A 23798-nucleotide genomic window follows, 5' to 3' on the forward strand; every position below is an offset into this window, starting at 1 on the left:
AAATAAGTTGTTTGCATTGTTGGCTTCCGTTTTGTAAGAAATGGTGGTCTTCCTGTTGCTTGTGAAGGACTCCTGTGGCTCTGCTTTGTTTGAAATGTTGAAGTGCCAAATGTAAACAATCTAATAACAAGATGTATTAAGTTTGGTTGTTTTATTTGCTAAAAAAAACTCTCAAAAATTCCAGCATATTTCCAGAGTAGCTGAACTCCAGAAAAGTAGAAATCCTGCCTGTTTATTTCTAGGTGACTCAGAAAAGCTGTTTTACTTACCTATTCCCCAACTTCTGCAAGCTCCTCCATGCCGCTATACTAAGCCCCACAGCCTCTTCTTCCCCACACTTTGGTGGTTGGCTGCCCTCTAAAGCCATCAAGACCTATGCAGGTACAAAGCCTTGCACTAAATGTGATTATGCCAAGGAACAGTCCACTGTAAGAGCATGGGGGAGCACCGTCTGCTGGGAGAGCAGAGGATCCGATAAGTAAAATAATTTTTGCCATAGTCTAGACCAGTGGGGCTCAGCCATACTGCAAAGAAGCACTTTTTTACATTTTCAGAAACTCTAGAATTCCTCACGTGTGAATTTGGATCTTACAATGGCTTCCTCCATTAGATATAGGAAACGGGTGCACTTTAAAAGTTGACCAATGTTTGTTTTTCTGACCCCATTATTTGGACCAATGTGAAGATCTTCCTGTTCTCCTTTCAGGGTGAGTGATGAGAAGGATGCGCGGGGATACCTTCAGGCCTTGGCTTCTAAAATGACGGAAGAGCTGGAGACTCTGAGAAATTCCAGCCTGGGAGCTCGAGCCACGGTACGGAATTTTCTGCTTTTGGGGCGTTTCTCTTCATACAGTCACCATTCACTGTGCACATACGAGCTGAACGGTCCAGCAATATTGAAAGCTAGCGGTATCAGTATGCATTGTCATTAAGCTAGTCGTCGTCGTCTTTTTTTTTTTTTTTTATCAAAACGTTTTTATTGACAAAGATAGTAAGTAACAATGAGAAGGCATGCAAAACCAAGACAGTGTGCATAATGTATATGCATATGAGTAGATAAATAACAAGCAGTTACATATTACATAGCTCGTATAAAAAAAATGTCACAAAAAACACAAAACAAAAGTAAAAAGAACAAACAAAACCACCCAAGCTTGTTTATAGACGTTTGCACAGAATTATGTTTTATCTACATTTATATAAAACATGAGGAAAGTCCCAAGCTCAGGGAAGAACCCCTATAACATTAGCTGGGTTTAGAATCGTAGTAATCTATCCATCACTAACTGCGGAGGTCTAGAATTCCACACAAAGGTAATCGCGTGCCTTGAGGGTATTATCAAAGTATAATTGATTAAAGAACCAGATCCCTTGTTGCCTCCAGGAGGAAAATCCCGGTAGTTTAACTAGTTCAGGATAGTTAGAATTATTCCTAAAAGGAGTAAACTCCAAAGGGCCATTAATGGACAATGCCTTATTGGTTGCAGTAGTCTTTTTAAACACTAGGTATCTGCACCCAGAAAAGCTGGTTTATTGCACAGATAGAGCCATTCATTCTAATCTACATGCAGCTCTTTCAAACTTGTTGACCACCATCAGTGCAGTGTATGGAAGCTATGACATACAGGATTTAAGGAGCAATGGGAAGGTATAAACAGGTTATGGTGAGGTGGGATGAAAGGAAAAATATCTCTATCATAAATCTATCATCCTATCAAGAAAAGGGTACATTTTTCCCTCTAAATAATGTTTTAATCTCTACTGATTCATATGGCGTGAATTGTTATTTTTATGACACATCCACTTCAAGAAAGACCTTCTGCCTGGTGTATATATGTATGAGATGACTGTGAAATGTCATGCTGTGTTCTTTGCTCCCAATGTGATAGGACATGCCTTGGAAGATGCGACGTTTTGCCAAGCTTGACATGTCAGCCAGGTTGGAGCTGCAATCTGCTCTGGATGCCGAAATTCGGGCCAAGCAAACCATCCAGGAGGAGCTCAACAAGGCCAAGGCAGCCATAATTGCTACAGAATGGTACGTGTATGACCTGTCATAAGGCGTTGACCTCCACAAAGTATGTAAATGACCATAAGCCACTGTTTTCTATTATCAGATCCTGCATTGTCACTCTCTGGCATTTACTAATTATAAAAAGTAAAACTCCATCTGACAATTTAAACCTTTACAAGGCCCTGGCCCTTCCCTTTCATTCATATTGAATTTCAGTTCTTTTAATTATGGAGGCTTAGCATCATATGTGGGTATTACACAGGGTGGTCTCCATGCAAATACAGCCTCCTAAGGAATTCCCACTCCTCCAGCCTGACATCTACCCATCAAGGCGTTTTGATGTAACCCCCCCCCCCCCCCAGCCCATTGCTTGCATCAGGTCTAAGGGCTCTTGAGAGGAGCACTGAGGCAGGGTGTTGTCATGTTTTCAGGAAGCCATGCACAGCGTCCTGCCAGCCCCATCCACCAGCCATGATTTGCCTGCATTGCATGGAGAAGCACAGAGACTCTGTGGTGGAACTGAAATAAAGTATGCAAATTTCTTTAGCATGGTAAAGTTCCAGCTGGACCCATGTTTATTAAGTCAGCAGCTACAAAAAGTGTGGCTGCCGACTTTTAATAAACACACACTCGCCTATCCCGAGTCCAGCGAAGCGGCTGCCCGAAGCCTCTGTTCTACCCCACCCCCACCCCCGCCTGTCCGCAAGTGTGGGCACCCATCTGTGATAACTTGCGGCTTCAGAGCTGGCTGCGCACTGCCCATGCGCCAGTTACGCTGCATGTCCTGAATCGCCGAGCAATCTGCTGGGACATGTGACGTGTCCCAGAAGATTGCAGGGAGGAGAAGAGGAGGAGTCGCCTAGGCAGCGAAACTGAGAACTAGGTACCCGCTCCCCCCCTAAAAAAAAAAAAATTTACATGCCAAATGTGGCATGTTAGGGGGTCAGGATACCTTAAAGCAGAAGTTCCACTTTTGGGTCAAACTCCGGTTTAAGTAAGGAAAGAGTTTTTTGAAAAATGTTGTTTGTTAATGTGGGGGGATGTTAAAGCATAAGTATGGCTTCTCATTCTCGCCTATATGGCTGCAGGACCGATCCCAGCTGCAACTGTCCCCCGCATTCCCTAAGACTGTGAACTGAGCGATCGAACACCACTGATTGCTCAGTTCTTGGTCCTTACCCTGCAGAGAACTGGTGACTGTCTGTCTCCGGCTCTCTGCTCTGCCCCTCCAGTACTCACTGGGCTGTGGAGGGGCCAGGAGCAGCTGGCTCAGTCTTTCAGAGGCTCGCTGAGACAGCTGCTGGTTCCGGCTTCTGGATGAATCCTGACTGATGTCAGGATCTTTCCCGAGGCTGGCTCAGTGACGTCAGCCAATGGCGGTCTTTACCCCGCTGACGGCTGAAAAAGGATCACAAGTGTGCAGAACAAACTGCACTCCTGCATTCCCTGGGAGAAGCATAGCCAAAGCTACTTCTCATTTAAGGATTGAGAGCAGGCAAAATATAAGCAGTGAACTACAGCATTAAATCTGCAGCGTTCTTTAAATGAAATAAAAAAAAAAAACAGGTGATCCTGCTCTTTGTTCAGACACTTTCTCATATTTGGATGACCGCACTCTCTCCCTGGGGTAGAGTTACTAACACAAGTGCACTCAAAATTTGGTGCAGCTGTGCATGGTAGCCAATCGGCTTCTTACTTCAGCTTCTTCAATTAAACCTTGGCAGTAAAACCAGGAAGCTAATTGGTTTCTATGCAGAGCTGCACCAGATTTCGCACTCTCTAGTTTTAGTAAATAAACCCCTGTGTCCCAATTGTTCTGCATTGTCATCCTGTTGTATGCTTTGCTGATGGAGATTTCCATGGTTCAGTATTGTCGTCAATGACACACTCAGAAAAATAGGGTGTAACTGGCTGCAGAGGTGGTTACAGGAGATTGGCAGTGCTGATCTGCAGCAAAAGCTAATGCTAAAATGACCACAGACTATTGTTTATGACACACTGTGCTTTACCTTTAGCGCCATCATCCAGTTAGGGTTTACAACTACTTCAAGATGGTGTTTTGTCACCATCTAGTGGTTAGTTTATAAACACAACTTCTAGCACTGTCTCTTGATGAAAAATGTTTACGACAAGTGAAATGAGGTGGAATAATTCGAGATTTTCCTAGCTTGTGACGGAAAATATTAATTATATGAAGACAGGAGGCGAGTATCTTATGCATTATCTTTCTTTAATAATGCCCATAGCAGAAATACAGTAAACATTTATTTTAACTTAAAAAAAAATCAAAGAACTACCCTTCCCAGCAGTCCCTGGGCCAGTGTAGCCCCTCCCAGACCGTAGCCTATATAAGGGACTGTCTGAGGTAACCTATTCCTCTTTCTTCATGCGAATTAGTGTAAACAGGAACCGAAAGTCCAATTAGACATCTCCGCGGCTGCCGGGAACCTTCCGACCGGAACACAACATCCGAATCTGGAGGAAACGAAAGGACAAGGCCAACACGGACCAACTTCATCCGGACCAGCTTCATCCCAACGGGGACTATAGGAAACCCAAACCATTCGGAGCCGACCGGTCTGTTGTCCTCAGGAACATGGACCAACGGATTCAGTCAACGGCATCCCGACTCCGGATCTGGAACGCAGTAGGAACCTCCATCTGCGGTGAACTAAACCCATGGATCGAAACGGACAGCAATCCCAACGGGGATAGTGAAAACGAACTCCCGGGGCGTACCAGCCTCCGACTTGCAGGGTGCGTGGTTCATCAGTCTAGAACGAGAGAGAGACAACCTCGTGACAGGGTTGGGTTGGGAGGGAAGATACTCGCCTCCTGTCTTCATATAATTAATATTTTCCGTCACAAGCTAGGAAAATCTCGAATTATACATCAGACAGGAGGCTCATATCTTATGCAAGTTCAAAGCTATAACAATGCATATGACCAAAAACAATCAAAATAATCCACAACACTGACATAGATATGTGTACCTCCTGTTCAAAGCGGGATTGGCGGAAAAGCGGTCGCTGACAACAGTCCGCCGCTATAGTAAGTCACAGAGGAAACCGGGAAGAGAGGATTAACGTAGGAAACGAGGAGTTGAAAGACTTGCGAAGATCGCAGCGAGGCTGTCAAGGACATATAAGTCTGTAGACAGCGGACCACATACAGTTGTGGATGTGCGGGGAAGAACGGGTAGAAAACCGATCGAAGTACCGTCTGGTCCAACGCACGACGGAAAAAGACTTGAGTCTCTGAGGCGAGGAATGACGCCTGGATATGTCCAAAGCCTTGACGTCTGACCCACGATGATGGAAATCAGACACAAGAAGACAGTAAGCTCGAAAGACAGTAACCTCAAAACAGAGTGTCAACGTCCCCCAGCCCGAGAACATGATCATGACCTTGGAAAAATCCCAAGTGTGCTGGTACATTGGGCGATTTAAACTTAACGCCTTCAAAATTGACACACCAACGGATCCAAAGAGTCCGCCCGATAATTGGCTATTACAGACCCTGGCGCTTGAATGGGGTCGACCCGTCGTTGATCACACCAAGTAACCCAGAGTCCCCAGGTAGATCGAGATGCCGATCTAGTCCCGGGGCCCAGTCCAAGGCAGGGAATCCCTAGCTGTTCCCGAAAGGTCGTAGTCTGCGACCGGAACCCCGATACTAACCATGTGAGGAGAGGTAGGATGTGCTTCGTGAGTAGAGGGTGCAGATCCCCGTTCGGACCAGCGAGGAGGTGGGGGGAATGAGGAAACAACCTGAGGAGTTCCACCGTCATCCTCAGAAGGAGGGGAAACCATGGTTGCGTCGGCCACCACGGAGTGAACCGTACGACTGATGCCCTTCGGCTCGCTAAGTGAAGGAGGACCCTGAGGGTCACCGGGAACAGGGGAACGCGTAATGTGTCCCCTGTGACCACGTTTGGTGGAGGGCGTCCACATGGTGCGCCTCCGGATCCGGTTGTAAGAGCGCGGAAACTGGTGGCTGATACGGGGAACGAACAGGTCCATAGAGAAGGATCCGCGAAGTGAGCGAGGATCAGGGACCCTGACCGGTGCGGTCGCCAATCGTTGGAATCGGTCAGGTAACGAGAATCCAATCTGCCACCCTATAGGGATAGTCTGTGGCATATCCCGCAATCGGGACGATGTTGCATTCCAGGCAGAAGTGCCCGAAGTCTTACTAGATCCGCTAGGATTCTGGATCAGGGGCCCACCAAGCGATCGACGTACCGACTGCGGGTACGTTGTCCGAACGCAATAGCACACAGCAGATGGACGTGCGTGGCAACAGACTTCCGATGGCAAAAAAGGCCGTCAGGGGTGTACGTGTTGATGTGCAGCCGAGGGTTCTCTGCGGACCACGTCCTACCGGAGGACGAGGGACTGCACCGAGCACCCCAGCCGAGGCGGCTGGTATCCGACCCTATGACGAAATCCGGTGAGGAGTTGTAAATGTCTCGCCGTTCCGTTTGACGGCATGACGTAACCACTACCGTAGGTCCACCATGGCTTCACTTAGTTTGTATAGCGAAGCCCCTAGCGAAGATGTAGAGTCTCTGGAGGGTTCGACAGTGAAGAGGGGCTGGAGAGTGGCCTGGATTGAAACCGGGAACAGGCCGACTAAGCAAGTCAGTCCGCGTAAGGACACCTGCTGCTGCCCAGCATGATACTGATGTCTTTGCGGATGGCGGCTAATTGGGTATGGGTAGCCGAAGGATCGCTCGGTTGGTGTCCACCAAGAACCCCAAAAACTCTATCTCCTGAAATGGGGAGATAATAGGTGTTCGTGATCTATGAGGAGTCCCAGATCGCGAAGCGATCCGACCATCCAGGAGGCGTGTTCGCTCGCTAGGCGAGGGGAACCAGCCATTAGAAGTAGGTCGTTCAAGTAGATGTTCAATCTCACCCTTGTTCCACAGGGCAGTAAGTTGGTGAGATTTCTCAAGCTCCCAGCGGACGAAAAACCGCCTTTCTTCTTCCTGATCGGGAAGATGTTGTAGAGGAAGTTCAAAGAGAGCGGGTCCATCTCTACTATCGGCTGTTTGGTCCAAGGTCTAGCAACCTGTTGTCCATTAGGACGGTGTTTAGGTTTGAAAAACCAAATGGGATGGTGAACCAGGTATACGCCTGGTAATATAACTCCATTTGTCCTACCGTCTTAAAGATATCAGCAATTAGCGTGATCCCATTGTGCTAGGTCAACCGGCTTACAGAGGCGGTAGCCTGCTCACTAAGGCGTAGGGTTAGGTGATAGGTCCAGAGATCTAAGACCCAGTACTGTGAGGTCCCAAAGGCCCTCTCTATTCCCTTCCTGGAATACTGAATGATTATGGGATCCACCTCTGGAGTGAGCACCACCGTATTTGGTAATGGAAGGGTGAGTATTCCACCCTCAACTTGTCCGGTTAGCGTACCGATCGATCTCCGGGTCCAGCATTCGATCTATTGGATCACCTCAGGTAGAGGTGCCCAGTCACCGGAGTGTGGGTGGCCAATCACCTCCTGATCGAAAAATGGTACTCCACAAGAGTCCAATAAGGTTTTACCCTGGGACCTAGGGTTGGCGTCGTCATGGAGCGCCATGTGCCCACTGCTCACATAATCATCATCATTATCATCATCATTTTCATCCTCAGACTCAAAGGTGTTAGCCGCCTCGTACTCCGCGGACGACTCTGGAAGAGTCCACGAGGAGTCTGGCTCAGTCCGTCTAGCGGATCGCTGCCTCTGCATGTGCATCTCCCCGAGGCTCGGGGGTCGATTGGAGTCTGGGAAGGCAGTGGGTCGGCAGGCCCGGGAGGGTACTGCCTGGGGCATGTTATTTACTTCCCCTGCCGGGGAGTCCGTGGGTCGGCAGTCCTGGGAAGGTACTGCCTGGGGCATGTTATGTACTTCCCCTGCCGGGGAGTCAGAGGGTCGGCAGTCCTGGGAGGGTACTGCCTGGGGTATGTTATTTACTTCCCCTGTCGGGGAGTCAATGGGTCGGCAGTCCTGGGAGGGTACTGCCTGGGGCATGTTAATTACTTCCCCTGCCGGGGAGACGGAGGCCACATTAATGTGACGGCGCATACGGGACGCCATGCCCTACTCAGGGGCGTTATATCCTTGCCGGGAGATCCGGACATAGGGGTGCATGTGGGTTGGAACAACCGATGCCCTGGTAGTCTGGACGGACCTACCGACCAGCTCAGGAACCAGTGCAGCACTGAGGTAGGTAGGGCCTTCCAGGGCTGCGTCCACCACTTCAGTGGCACCAGTAGGGAGTAAAGGATCTGTCGCCAGCCACAGGAGAAGAGACAGCTGTCTGCGGACAGCACGGCCGTGCAGCACAGGAAGATACGGAAGTTATGTACTATAACTTGTATAGTAATTTCTATAATTCATTCAATTATTGTTATAATTTGTTTATTTATTTATATATATATATATGTATTTATTTATTCAATTATATATAAAGTATAGTTTAATAGTTTATATTTTAAAATTTGTTTATTATATATATTTATATATTTATTCAATCATATAGATTGTATAAATTATTTATTTATAGACATTTATGTTCATTGATTTATTTATATTTATTTAATAAGTCAATAATTTATTCATTCGTATAATTATTTAAATTTATTATTTATTTACATGTATTAATATATTCATTATATGTAGAATAGACTACAGGGGAATAAATTCCCAGAACAAGAACTGATGTTTAATGTGACTGAAGGTGAAGGAGTGACAGAAGCAGGGGAGGGGAGGAATTCCCCACCAGCTAGGTATGAGTGACAGAAGTTAGATGAGGGGAGATATTCCCCACCACAAGGGGAGCTAGATGTGAGGCTCGGGGCCGTAGTCTCGCGAGACTACGGCCTAACGTGATTCGCATAGATCAGTGAGATCTACACAGAGTTCCAACCATACAGCTGCCCGCACCCTGGCGTGGCGGCGATGGGGAGAGACGGCCTAGCACACGGAGGATGGGGTCCCCAGGACAGGTCCGCAGCAATGGCGCCGTCGATTCGCGACAATAGCGGGATTGGTGCAGGGAGATCCTCACCGCCACGCCCCCCTCAGAGATGAGACGCTCTGAGGAGAAGGAGAAGAAGGGAGGTAGGAAAAAAGGCGCCGAGATGTTAAAATGGCGCCGTCCTACCTCCAGTCAGAAAACGAGCAGTGTGCAGAGCGCACCGGGGGGAACAAAAGAAGCAAAGCAGCGGTATATTGTAAAATAAACAAATAAAGAAGCCCAATGACTGTAAGATGTACACATCAGAGGAAACCGCGTTCTCTACAAAACGGGTGGCACAGATAGCAAAGTGGGAAAAGCATACAGCAAAAACTAAACGTTTATCATTTTTAGAAATATCAGTTGTGCTTCATAAGACAGAAGGTTGATAGAACAACACACAGATGAAGGTCTGAGGGGATCAGAGGGTATATACAGATACAGGTGGAAGTTGAAGGGAATAGTGGAGGAGGGAAAAACCTCCGTAGCTGTAATAAAAGCTGGGGTGGGAGGGGGGGGGGATCCCCAGCACCCTGTGGAAAGACGATGTGACATTAGGATCTACACAAATTAAAAAGGCTGCTGATAACCAAATAACAAGCAAGCCTACATACAAATTATAAACATAGAGTAATGTACTTATCTGAGTTCTGGCTATGAGCAGAAAGAAAGAGGAATAGGTTACCTCAGACAGTCCCTTATATAGGCTACGGTCTGGGAGGGGCTACACTGGCCCAGGGACTGCTGGGAAGGGTAGTTCTTTGATTTTTTTTTAAGTTAAAATAAATGTTTACTGTATTTCTGCTATGGGCATTATTAAAGAAAGATAATGCATAAGATATGAGCCTCCTGTCTGATGTATAATTGTAATTGCAGTTGTTATATCCTGGAAAGGTTTGTAAACATGGCAGTGAGAAAAATGTGGCTTTTATTGCACTAGTCATTATTTTATTGTACTATCGCAGGTAACTGTAGTGATCAACAAGGTGAAGCTTTCTGGGTTACAGGGGTAGAAAATCATTATACATAAACATTGTAACAAGTTACTTCACTTTAGAAGTTGTTGGAGTAATTAAGGCAGGTTGTTTTTTTTTATTTGCTTTCTCGATTTTAAAGTGATAGTTGTTGGACTTTATCTAAACCTCGTTCACCTTTTGTTATTGACCTGACAGTAAACTGCAGGAGTCAGAGAAGAGGAATCAGGAGATGCTGGCAGAGATTGAGAAGCTAAAATGGGAGACTGAAGAGTTCCGATCGGAGAAAGGTAACAGTAGACAGTAGAGGGCACAGAGTCCAGACAGATATACACATAAGTACATAAATTAATGAACATAATATTGCACAAATTATTGATCATTAAATTAAAATACATAATTAAATGTATTTTTTTTTTATGCAAGTGGAGCATAGGTACCTACATTTGACCAGCCTCTTGTAGTCCTTTGACAGTAGAACCTAGACTGTGTGAGAAAGAATTAGCACAATGGGCCCAATCGGCTCGTGTGTTGACAAAAGAAGCATGCTCATAGGTGAAATAGGTGAAAGCAGAGTGACAGAGATAAGCCCATCAGTTTGCTGCTTCTTGTTTCACTGTCTAGTCACAGGCTGGGGCTGGTCCAGGATGACCTGGTCTCAGAGAAAACTGTTTGAATGACATCTCTGGTTAATGGTCACTTCATTTTATCTTTTTTCTTTTGGCTGGAGTTCTGCTTTAAACAATGGCCCAGATTCTCAAAGGGCTTACGACGGCGCAACGCCATGTACGCCGTCGTAAGTCCTAATCTTGGCCGTTGTATCTATGCGACTGATTCTTAGAATTAGTTACGCATAGATAACCATTAGATCCGACAGGCGTAAGGCTCTTACACCGTCGGATCTTAAATGCAATTTTTTTTTTGTCCGCTAGGTGTCGCCTCCGTCGTTTTCCCCGTTGAGTATGCAAATTAGCTAGATACGCAAATTCCCGAACGTACACGCGGCCGACGCAGTAAAGTTACGACGTTTACGTTAGGCTTGTCCCGGCTTAAAGTTGCCCCTGCTATATGAGGCTCAACCAATGTTAAGTATGGCGTCTTTGAAAAGTTACGTTGTTTGCGTAAGTCGTCCGTGAATGGGGCTGGACATAAATGACATACGTTACGCCGCCGCAGAGATACGCCCAATCTACGAGAATCTGGGGCAATGTCTTTATATGCACTGTAACTTAATTCAAGGGTGTTTTAAAAAATATATATTTTAGCGTTCCTTTTTAACTTCCTTTGCACAAGATTTGATGATATCGTCCAAATTAACTGCTTGGCTATGATAAGCTAACGCTCTCTGCCTGGCATTGCATACAAAGCCATGTCTTAGGAAGAGAGTTTAATTACTACCCCAGTTAATCTTAATAATAATTTACCTGGTCCTAGGAGTTGATAATGCCATGTTCTGAATATTATCTTGCAGTATCCAGAGGCCTCCTCAGGAGGTTTTATAAAAATTTAAAGGGGGTATTGTGTGTGTTTTTTTGTCTAGGTGTCAAACATCAGGAATCCCAGAATTCATTCTTGGCATTTCTGAATGCACCTACCTCTGTGCTGGATCACTTTGAGGTAAGTGTACTCTATAGCTGGAATATGTAGATATATTTTTTTAAATATAAATAAACATATATATATATATATATATATATATATATATATATATATATATATATATATATATATATATATATATATATATATATATATATATATATATATATATATATATATATGTTCCCTTTTCTTTGTTAAAAATATTCTTCTGCTGATTTCCTGTACATGGGGTAGAAAGCGATGTATGGTCTGGTACCTGTAAAATACCAAGACTCCAGGTATAGATCAAGTTCCTGGTAGGTGATTCTTGTACCGCAGGTACACCGGAAAGGGTGACAGGTGGGATATAGTTGTAGCAGGCTTGGAAATATAAAGAGCAAGGAAGGTACATTTGCAGACTTTGAAGGGGTACAGGTCCTTGAGTTTGATTTCTGATCATCTTTGTAGAACCGGGCCATATGGGTTTAGATATTATCACCAAACAAACATTTTTCTGTGTGTGTGCACATACATTGTGCAGATATTGGGGCTTATGTTTTAAACTGAGCACAGAGTCCCCTCTCTCGTCAAAACGTATCCATACATTTTCTCAATAAAGCAGCTCCTTTCTAACAGCTTACATTGTTTCAGGGGCCATTCTCTTAGAATGGTGTGTCTGGCAGTAAGCAAACATGTGTTCCGTTCTTTATTGCCCGCAGTATTGTTTGTAGAAGGAGCGGGATCTCAATAACTAAAGAGAACCAGCATAGGATCCCTCGGTAACTCACACTTTGGGCTTTTATTGTCCTCACCCCATAGAAAACTCCTGTGAATCATGATGATGGTTTAGGAATTCTGCTACTGTTGTATGTAACTGACAGAGTATAATGGATACATTAAAATAAAAAATAAATACTGCATTAGTGATTTGGTGGCTGATGATGTCAGGATGTGACTCTGTCCTGTTATGCCAGATGGCACAACCAAGAGATCAGATAAGGATGACTGTTACATAACTGATCATCCAATTGTTATATAATGAAAACTAAGGACAGTGAGTCACTGATGCTTGCATAATAGACCCAAAACCCAGAGAGAATTCAGAGTTGAGATTATTGATCATATCTAGGGAAGACTTTCATCATCCTGCAGGGGGCAGTACATTTTATTTACCTGTCCTCCTTTGGGTAAAACGTGTCTGCCTTGAGTCAGGTATGAGGCTTTGTGATAGTAGAATATCTGTTATCCTTGCTTATATATTGTTCATCTCATTCCTCTACATGTGCTTTTGGTATTTGTTGTATTGGACCCATAGGCGTGCGCCTAATCCCAGGCGCCAGTGCCATTCAGTGTTCAGAAGTGTAGGGGGGGAACATGGGGCAAGGGGGACCCACTGTGCCTTGTCACACACTACATCCTCCCTCTCTCTCACCCTCTCACTCTCTCTCTCTCTCTCTCTTGCCCCCTCTCTCTCTCTAACCCCCCTCCCTCTCATCCCTCTCTCTTTCTCACCCTCCTCTCTCTCATCCCTCTCTCTTTCTCACCCTCCTCTCTCCCACCCTGTCTCTCTCTAAGCCCCTCTTTTTCTCCCCCCCCCCCTCTGTTTCAACCCCCCTCCCTCTCTCCCCCCTCTGTTTCACCCCCTCCTTCACCCACTTCTCTCTTTCCCCCTCTCAACCCCTCCTCTCTCCCTCTTCCCCCCCCCCCCCCCCAGTTCAGACCCTCTCTCCCCCCTACCTCTCTCTCACTCCCCTTTTCTCTCTCTCTCACCCCTTCTCTCTCTTAACCCCTCTGTTTCACCCCCCTCCATCTCTCTCTCTCTCTCTCTCCCTCGCCACCCTCTCTCTCACCCCACTTTCTCTCTCTTTCCCCCCTCTCAACCCCTCCTCTCTCCCTCTTACCCGTCCCTCTCACCCCCCTTTCCTCTCTCTCACCCCCCACTTTCTCCCTCTGACTGGCTCTGCCATAAGATTCAAAATGTATTGAAACTGTTAAAAAAGTTTTAATACATTTCATAAATGTTTGTTTACAATTATTTAAAAGATTGTTTGTGTGTGTGTGTGTATGTGTATATATATATATATATATATATATATATATATATATATATATATATATATATATATATATATACATACATATACATACACACACACACACACACACACACACACTCAAACCCGCATGTGTGTTTGAGTTTTGGGGTGCACACCCTAATGCAATAGGCTGCGCACACCTATGATTGGACCATCTGCTGCATCATGACAGTGTAAATCCATGTTATATGTTGTATCCAGCACTCTACTCTGTAAGCTGCATTGAATTGTACTGTATATCTGACTGTGTTTTTCCTAAAGACTTCTGCTACAGCAAAGGCTCAGCCGATATGAAGATTTCCACTTATGGCAGCACCACAGCTCGCTAAAAGACCTTATTGAACTCAGAGTTCTTATTCTGAAGTTCCCATTTTTTAAGAGCATGTATGCGTGTTTTGTGTTTTTAACTTTAGATCCCTAAAGCCACAACCTCTTATTTTTTTTCTTGAGTTTTGGATATAGTGGTGATTATATGGGGTTAAAACCCCTGTCAGATTTTTATTGCATTTTTCATGTGGTAAGGAGCACTGTATAGCTTATATTAAAGCCATGAGTTTTTAAATTAAGTAGACAGGCAGCTCTATTTTCCCCAACGTGGATGGTCATTATGGAGAGACAAATACAGAATAAAGCATATAAGCACCACACTTCTTGTAAAAAGGGCAGTATACGATTTTATTTGTAATAATTATGCAAAAGGGCAATGCGTTTCGAAGGTTGCAAATGTTCCCCTTATTCAGGGCTATGGATATATAAAATACATATAATCTGTGATCTGTCAAACCCAATGATTTAAAACTATAATCTGTCTTTAAAGAAATGCTCAAATAAAAACAGGGAAGAATAAGAAAAAGATAAATCTATGACAAAAGTAATCTGTTCTTAAAAATTGTTTGTATTCTCCTTTGTGCATAATTTTTGTATTTTTTAACTAGTTGAGGACACAGATTGTGTGTAGTACTTCTAGTTCTTCGGCCCCCCAATTGCTGGCAATTCTCTGCCTTGAAAATGAAGTTCAGAGTTGCTGTCAAAATAAAGGACTATCAACACTGCTTAGACGAAATGGAGAAATACAAAGTAACATTGTTACTTTTGTATCTACTCTGTTTCATTCATCTGTAGAGCAAAAGCAGCTTCTATACTGCAGGTGATGTTATTTTAAACGCAACCTGCTTTAAAAAAAAATTGCCTATTTAACCATTTATTAACCCTTAGTTTACCCTGGTTGGCCCTGATGAACTCCTCCTTTCCTGTTTTTTTTTTTTTTTTCATTTCTATTTATTAATTAATATATATATTTTTTTATTAACTGTCGCAATTAAAAGTGCACAATTTAAGAACAAAAACAGACATTTTATTATATTTGTAAATAACTTTTAGTGTAATTTTAAACAGAACAATATATAAAACAAAATGTATACTTTACAGTAATTTTATAAATATATATTTCTATGTTTTTAGATTATTGTTAGACAAGGCACTAATAATATATTTTCATAGCCCTGAAAAGGGGAACCTGGGCAGCTCGAAACATGTTGGTTTTCCCTTGATGATTAGAAATAAGATCTTTTAGACATTTTAGTGGAGTACACTTTTATGCCTTTTCCTGTAATTTTATTTTTATTTCTGTCCCCCACTGGGGAGATTTATTTTCTCCGATTTGTCCTTAATGTCAGTGGGAAGTGATAGGAACATTTTGAGTCAGAACAGCAATAAAGGGGGAAGACTTTTAATTGGGACACATGTTAAGGTGACAACTGTAAAAGGGAGAATTTACCTAACTTTGGGGACATTTTCTCTCACTTTCTGGTCTGCCTATGGATCAGCAGGTTTTTTTTTTTTTTTTTTTTTTACATTTTTTTGATCAGATAGAACAAAACTCTTCTCATAGCCTAAAGTTTTCAGACTGAAAGGAGGCAAGCAGAAGAAATTATCAGGGTTTATATACAATTATATATACAAACTATTTTCCTGGATTTACACAATATAAATATGTGTATATATAATATTTTTTTTTTCCCCATTTAAAGCAACCTTTACAAAAGAAGTATAGAAGCGTCCTTTGCTGGCCTCTCTTTTTTTAAAATGCTAGGTACTTGGCTTATCTAGTGGCCTTACTAAATCTTTACAAATGTATTATACAAATTTTCTGATGAGGGTTATGACTTAAAGGAGTTGTAAAGTCTCAGTGTTTTTCACCTTAATGCATTTTATGCATATGGGGAAAAACTTTCTGTGCTGCAGCTACCCCCCCCCCCCCCCATTTTCTTACCTGAACCCGATCGTTCCAGTGACGAGCACGAGCCCCACATCTCGGGTCCTCATTGGATAGATTGATAGCAGCAGGAGCCATTGGCACCCGCTTCTGTCAATCAAATCCAGTGACACGAGAGCTGGGGGAAGGCCATGTCCTGCTGTGTGTGTCAATGGATGCAGCAGGACTCGTGAGCCTGCCTGCATGGGTGCCCCCAATGGAAATTGGCTTTCTGTGGGGCACACAATGAAGAGGAGGAGGAGGAGCTAGGAGCGCCACTGTGGGACCCCAGAAAAGGAAGATCGGGCTGCTCTGTGCAAAACCCTTGCACAGCGCACGTAAGTATAACATGTTCGTTATTTTTTTTATTTTTTAAATAACAGACCTTTACAATCGCTTTAAACCAATCTCTTGATCTCTATGCTTGTTTCAGATCAGAGACATAGCAATTATTAAAGCAGTATTAAACCCAAAACCAAAAATGTAATCTATTGCAGCTTACCAATTCTTATGCCGCGTACACACCATCACTTTATGTGATGAAAAAAAACGACATTTTCTGTGAAGTAAAAAACGACGTTTTTGAAACTTCAATTTTCAAAGACGAAGTTGCCTACACACCATCGTTTTTCTCACAATGTTCTAGCAAAGCGAGGTTACGTTCCACCACGTTTTTCCATTGAAGCTCGCTTCATAAGTAGCTTCTGGGCATGCGTGGATGAAAAAAACGTCGTTTTAAACGACGTTTTTGCTACACACGGTCAATTTCTGTGAAGTAAAAGTTGACGTTTTGAAAAACGACACATAAAATTGAAGCATGCTTCAATTTTTTTTGGTCGTTTTTTAGAAGACATAAAACGACGTTTTCCCCCACACACGGTCAATTAAAGTGACGTTTTTAAAAACGTAATTTTTTTTCATCACATAAAACGACCGTGTGTACGCGGCATTAGATGTGGTGGGTGCATTAGCTTTCTTTTTGTCTAGGCTTTTTTCCCTCCATTATCACCTAGTGATCTGGCCATTACTACATCTCCTGTATTAGAGTGCCTCCACTCTGGATGATGGAGTACAGGGGTACCTTTATACTGCAAGCATTGGGGGGGGGGAGTGTTAGATGGACTAGCATATTTAGATACATTCACAAGTTGAAGCCGCGCTCCAGCTAACAAATTATAGCGATCATATCTAATAATTGGTAAGCTGCATTAAAATAAATGTTTCCGTTTGGGTTTAATACTTCCTTCAAGCTGGAGAGAGCCAGGAGACTAGCATTTTCAGGAGCTCAGCAACAGCAGCCTTTGTATTATTTTTAGTTTAGGTTTCTTTTAGAAAATTCCAGAGGTCTCCTCGTTGTAATCTGACCTGTATAAAGCACATGCTTCCTTGCTGTATATTCTCTGTGTAGTGGTAGCGTGATGCGGCTACAGCGTTCGTATGTGTGTCGTATGCGTGTGAGCGGTGCGTGTGTGTAACCTGTCTCCTCTCTCTTGAAGCGATCTCCGTCCTGCAACCCGGCCAGTAGAGGCAGACGTGTAAGAGGCTGTCTTGCTTTGTGTGCTCCCCCTTTTCTGCCTGTGGTATAAATGTCTTTGTTTTACAAGGGTCATGTCAGGCTTTTTCTGCATGCTGGCTGGCTGCATTCCTGCTCCGCTTTCTGTTTTGCATAACCCAATCCAAAGGGATGGCCTTTTTTTTTTTTTTTAAAGGACCTAGAAGGACTCTGAGGAAATCGAATGTCCTTGAATTTTCATCTGCCTGTCTATTGACTAACAAGGAGCATCTGTTCAGATCTGCCTGAAGAACTGACACGCAGATCTCGTCAGACCATTTTGTAAAAGGGGCCTAAAGTCAGTTTGTCTTCTTTTCTTCTTTTTTTTTTAAGGGCTGACAGGCTGCCAATATTCTGTTGCAATAGAAGATCATACAAAAAGAGCTAAGCTTTCAGTTCCTTTGTGGAATTTGAAGATTATTTTTTTTTCCATAATGCTTTTGGCTACAGAGGTGAATGGAAGCTGGGTTTAAAGCGCATTTACTGCGTTTTTAGAATAGGTAAATACATTAGTGTATATAGTCAGCATGGAAGGAGCTCTGCTTCTGGAGGCACTGTTGGCTGCTAGTCTGGGATGGGAGTCTTGGCTGTGCCAGACTTTTATACTTGCCTTGGTCCTGGGTGGCTCCATACAGCCTGTAACTAGGGTAAAGACTGCAGCTTAAGGAAGTCTTAGGGAGACCATACACGGTTCAAATCGTGACCGGTTACCGGCCGAGATTTGAACCTTGTGTGGACAGGCTGAATGTACCAAGTTGATCGATCAACTTGGTTTTACATGCCACTAGCAATAATCACAGTCTTCTCCCGACGGGGAGTTCCCCCGCGCTGCAAGAAGACAATGGATCGGCAGGAGGGATTCCTGCATCAACACTTTCTGTGTTAATGAGGGAATCAAGCAAATTTCCTGCAGGTGCAGGAAAGAAATTGTCTAAATGTATAGCCAGCCTTAGGTGTGCCTAGCTCAGCTGTCAATCTGCTTCCCAGAACAACATTGTTATTCTGACCACACACACATGACAATTTTAGGGCAGTTTTCATCACTTTAATCAGATATCAACTTTTCTGGGAAGACTTTACAGAAGATTTTGGAGTGCCTAGGTTTGGAATTGTGCCCATAGAGCCCATAGAGCCCATAGATTGTTTTTGAGGTCAGATACTGATGAAGAAGATGACCTGGCTTGCAATCGGCATTCCAATTATTCCCAAATGTGTTCAGTAGGGTTGAAGTCAGGGCTCTGTGCAGGCCATTTAAGTTCCCCCCCCCCCCCCCCCACCAAACTCATCAAACCATGTCTTTGTAGAGTTGACTTTATGGAACAGGAAAAGGCCTTTCCCAAACTGTTATCACACCGGTGTAAGTGCACAATTGTCTGCTGCAGTATTAACAGTATTCTTAACTTTCCCTGTAAATATCTGAATGGCATCATTTGGAGTGGTGTGTCCGCTAGGTTTGGCCATGTGGTGTATGTAGATAGGGTATTTATAGAACACATTTACAGTCTAATAATTACAAGGAAATGGCCGCCTGCTTACTAATAATCAACATTTTCTGTTTTCATAGTAACTCGCACCTTTGCTGGGGTCCTCCCCTCTTTCTCACATATAGCATACTAGTCTAGATTTAGTGTGGGTTTGTGAACTAAGCTTCATTTTTGTCACAAAGCTTTGCTTAAACTGCTTTATTTTATGTTGGTTCGCTTTTAGGTTTGCTCTTTACATACATTCGATGGTGCAAAGGGTGCCGGGTTCCTCACCTTCATGACTCGGCCATTCTATAATTTGCAGGAGTTGGGACACCTCTTTATACTTGTGTTGCGCTCATCCCTTTTAAAATTACAGATGGAGCGAACACAGTCTCAGATTCTGAAGGCTGCTTTCTGTTTTCAGATGGATTCAGTGGACAACTTTACCCTATCCAATACGCCGTCACGTGACGAAGATGCGAAATCTCAGGTCATATCGCGCTCCAGGTCGCCTTCAACTATGAGTGACATTGAGCCTGGTGAGGTAAGTCCACCTAAACTAACCCATAATATTCTTTTTGCACAGGAGACTTTTAGGAATGCCGACTAGGACCCCTCTGTGCCGTAACACTGATCTACAGCTCCTGCGTTTTGTTTAGAGCACAGATGTCAAACACAAGGTCTGCGGGCCGAATGCGGCCCTCCAGGCCATTTTATGTGGCCCTTGCACCTCTCTTGCAGCTGCAGGAGAGCTCCAGCCCTCCTGTGGTCCTACTCCAGACCTTTACTTTCTGATTTGAAGCAATGCATCCAGCTTCTTCCCAGCAGCAGCATAAGGAAAGGGGGTGCACTGTGATGTAAGGAAAAGTGGGGGACTCAACTTCTGATGGTGGGGTGGTTCTTGACATCTAATGTAAGGGGGGGGGGGCATGTGCAGGACATCTAATCTTACAGATACAACCAGACCTTTGGGGGCATGTGCAGGACATCTAATCTTACAGATACAACCAGACCTTTTGAAGGCAATCATAATGCTGATGCGGCCCACAATGAAATTCAGTTTGAAACCCCTGGTTTAGACAGTAACCCCGCTTGCTTGTAAAATATGATATTGTAGTGCAAACTTAAAATACAGTGATTTCTGTTTTTGTAGTTGGTTTTTCAGAGTGACATATATGAAATACAGTAGAACATTTACATTTGGTAAAAGATAGCTGCATTTTCATTTTACAATTTTCCTGCAGGCTGTCCAAAATTGTGACTCTTTGACATGCAAACCATTTGTCCATCTGTTGTTGATGGATGAAAAATAAACATCGGTACATCTCTATGGAAAAACAGATGATCATCCATTTACATCAGTTTACATCCGTATTCGGCAGCATCTGTTTTTTTTTAAATGGATCAAAGCCCTTTTTTTGTTCCGTAAAAAAAAAAAAAAATGAATTAATGAAAAATGGATGTAGAGGGAAAATTTTTGCATCCGTTTTTGCACTGGTGGTGGATGTAAAAAATCTGATGTAAAGATTGATGAACAACTGATGAAAAACTGTTTGATTTTTTCTTAAACGCGGCTGAACTGATGAGTGGTCTGCATGTGTGAAAGGGGCCTTAAGCTAACTTAGTATGCTGTGCACCACATTGGGGCCTGCAGCCTCCTGGATTTGGAACCTATTCTGCTTCTAAAGATGCTTTTTTAGCTAACACTAGAGGGAGCCTGAAGAACTGTATCAGGCTGAAAAAACACCTTTCTCTCAAGAGCTCCCTCTAGTGGCCAACAGCCTGTATCCCAACAGCACCCTCTGGTGCTCAACAGCCTCTACCCAAAGAGCACCCTCTAGTGCTCAACAGCCTGTATCCAAAGAGCTCACTCTTGTGATGAACAGCTTGTATCCAAATTGCTCCCTCAACGGCTGAACAACCTGCCACAAAAGAGTAATAAGGCCCCCACTGGGCATATTTTAGCTGGTTCATCATATACTCAGTATATGGCCAACTATGGCCCAGATTCACAGAAAGCAAGGCGCACATTACGCCGCCGTAGAATAACCACTGTACGCTACGGCAACGCAGCGCAGAGAGGCAAGCATTGCATTCAGCAAGCCAGTGCTCCCAACGCTGCGCCAGTGTGGCGTGGGTTTCGAAGGCGTGTATGCCGGCATAGGTGGAAGTGGGCGTGACCCATGCAAATGAGGCATGACCCCATGCAAATGATGGGCCGAGCGCCAGATAGGTACGTATCACGAACTGCGCATGCGCACACACCCCTCCCTGCGCCTGCTCACAACCACGCCGGCACAACTGCCTAAGCTACGCCGGATCACTGCGTACGCCGTGAACATAACGTACACCCAGCCAGTCCAACGCACAATACGCCGTCTTGTGTTCCCTGGTGCAGACCTGAGCATGTCTGCTGCTGGGTTGCACCTCCTTTATGGGGGAATAACTTTACACCGGACGTACAACTTACGCGCATCTCACGTAGCATGCGCCGGGCACACGCAGGTTCCTGAATCCCCTCATTTCCCCTCATTTTCCCGGCTATTCAATGGGAGCGGCACTATCCGCCCAGCCTAAATGTGTGCCCACCATACGCCGGCGTAAGCAAGCTACGTCGGCGGGATGTAGCCTGTTTTTAGGCGCATATCTGTTCGTGGGTCTGGCGCACAGATACGACGGTGCACATTTGCACTTACGTCGGCGTAACTTGTTATACGTCGGCGTAACTGCTTTGTGAATCTGGGCCTATGGGCCAAATCCTCAAAAGAGATACGACGGAGTAACTGCTGTTACTCCGTCGTATCCCTGGTCCTAACTTTGGAACTGATCCACAGAAGCAGTTTTCCAAAGTTAGGCAGAAGATCCGACATCTGTAAGGGACTTACACTGCCGGATCTTAGGATGCAGTACCGCATCCGCCGCTGGGGGCATTTCGAGTCGAAATGCCGCTTCTGGTATGCAAATTAGCACTTAGGGCGATCCACAAAGCTTTTCAGCTTCGTATTTTCACCATAAGTTTTAGTTTGCAAGTGTAAAATTAGGGCTGCTTTTACATGGTGTAAAGTTAGTAACACCATGTAAAAGCACATTCAAGCGACGGCATTTGGTATGCATTCCTGAGGGAGAACTCCACGGCAATTTGTAAAATCAAAACCGGCATGGGTTCCCCCCCAGGAGCATACCAGGCCCTTAGGTCTGGTATGGGTTGTAAGGAGACCCCCCTACGCCGAAAAATCGACGTAGGGGGTCCCCCTACAATCCATACCAGACCCGTATCCAAAGCACGCTACCCGGCCGGTCAGGAATGGGAGTGGGGACGAGCGAGCGCCCCCCCCCTCCTGAGCCGTGCCAGGCCGCATGCCCTCAACATGGGGGGGTTGGGTGCTCTGGGGCAGGGGGGCGCACTGCGGGCCCCCCCACCCCAGAGCACCCTGTCCCCATGTTGATGAGGACAGGACCTCTTCCCGACAACCCTTGCCGTTGGTTGTCGGGGTCTGCGGGCGGGGGGCTTATCGGAATCTGGGAGTCCCCTCAAATAAGGGGGCCCCCAGATACCGGCCCCCCACCCTAAGTGAATGGATATGGGGTACCCCTACCCATTCACCTGGAGGCAAAAAGTTAAAGTTATTAAACACACAACACAAGGGTTTTTAAAATAATTTATTATTCTGCTCCGGAGGCCCCCCCTGTCTTCTTTATTAGCTCTAATACCAGGGGGGGCTTCTTCTTCCACTCTCCGGGGGTCTTCTCCGCTCTCCGGGGGGGGTTTCTTCTTCCGCTCTCCGGGGGGGGGTCTTCTCCGCTCTCCGGGGGTCTTCTTCTATCTTCTCCGCTGTTGACTCGGCGCACCCCGGTTCTTCTGCAGCTGTCCGGTGCCGCCTTCTTCAGCGCTGGCTGCCTGCTATCTTCGTGTGTTAGCTCAATTACTAACAGGCAGCCAGCGCGGTCTTCTGTGACGTCATGGTCTTCTTCTCCCTTCTTCCAATGTTGACTCAACGCCCCTTCTCACTGCAATGATGGAAGCGCGCCTTGCATCCCATTTATATAGGCATCACCGTCCCATCATGCTCCGGTAGGTACCCACGTGGTGGGTGCACGTGGGTAGGCACCCACCACGTGGGTACCTACCGGAGCATGATGAATTTTCGGCGTAGGGGGGGGTCTCCTTACAACCCATACCAGACCTAAGGGCCTGGTATGCTCCTGGGGGGGGAACCCATGCCGTTTTTTTCTTTGAAAATTGGCATGGAGTTCTCCCTCTCAGGAATGCATGCCGAGCGACGCTGACAGTTTTTGTTTTTGTTTTCCCGGCGCTTTTTTTTTTTTTCACCCGTCGCAATCCACAAAGCCCGCCGTAAATTACGTTCGCGCGCTGCACGTCGGGAAATTACGTCACACGCATGCGCAGTATGGCCGGCGCGGGAGCGCGCCTCATTTAAATTTTAAACGCCCCCCGGAGAGGAGGACCGCCTTGCGACGGAGGCACTTAAGTTACACGGCGTGTAATTTCTAGGTAAGTGCTTTGTGGATCAGGCACTTAGGTAGAAATTTTAAGTCAGTGTAACTTAACTGCTGAAAGTTAAGTTAGGCAGCTTTTTTGAGGATTTGGCCCTATGAGTCTAAATATGTACAGCACTCTATAATCCCTATGTCCTAACTTTAATATCTGCTAGCCAAAGCAATATATATTTATCCAATGAAATATAAGCACAAAAATATACAATACATAGAATTCCAAGCATGCTGGAGCAATAAATCTCTCAATGTGCAAATTTAAATATCAAATTCATATACATGCACATAAAAGTTCCCAGTCTGCATAACAATAACTTATTCCATAAATG

At 44.8% G+C, this 23798-nt stretch overlaps 1 protein-coding gene across 7 annotated transcripts in view; it reads left to right on the top strand.

Annotated features, from left to right (window-relative positions):
- The window catches only part of CDC42BPA (CDC42 binding protein kinase alpha), a 363756-nt gene that overhangs the window by 285508 nt on the left and 54450 nt on the right, over positions 1-23798 (top strand). For 4 of the 7 annotated variants that reach the window (XM_040351326.1, XM_040351329.1, XM_040351331.1 and 1 more), the window contains exons 18-23: positions 707-812; positions 1890-2038; positions 10204-10295; positions 11546-11622; positions 17433-17516; positions 19379-19498. In XM_040351326.1, coding sequence (XP_040207260.1) covers positions 707-812; positions 1890-2038; positions 10204-10295; positions 11546-11622; positions 17433-17516; positions 19379-19498 — 628 coding nt within the window. The remainder of the gene's footprint in view (positions 1-706; positions 813-1889; positions 2039-10203; positions 10296-11545; positions 11623-17432; positions 17517-19378; positions 19499-23798) is intronic. The other 3 variants (XM_040351327.1, XM_040351330.1, XM_040351328.1) reach the window with 2 other exon arrangements.

The sequence above is a fragment of the Rana temporaria genome, chromosome 4 (assembly GCF_905171775.1).
Source record: "Rana temporaria chromosome 4, aRanTem1.1, whole genome shotgun sequence".
Lineage (NCBI taxonomy): Eukaryota > Metazoa > Chordata > Amphibia > Anura > Ranidae > Rana > Rana temporaria.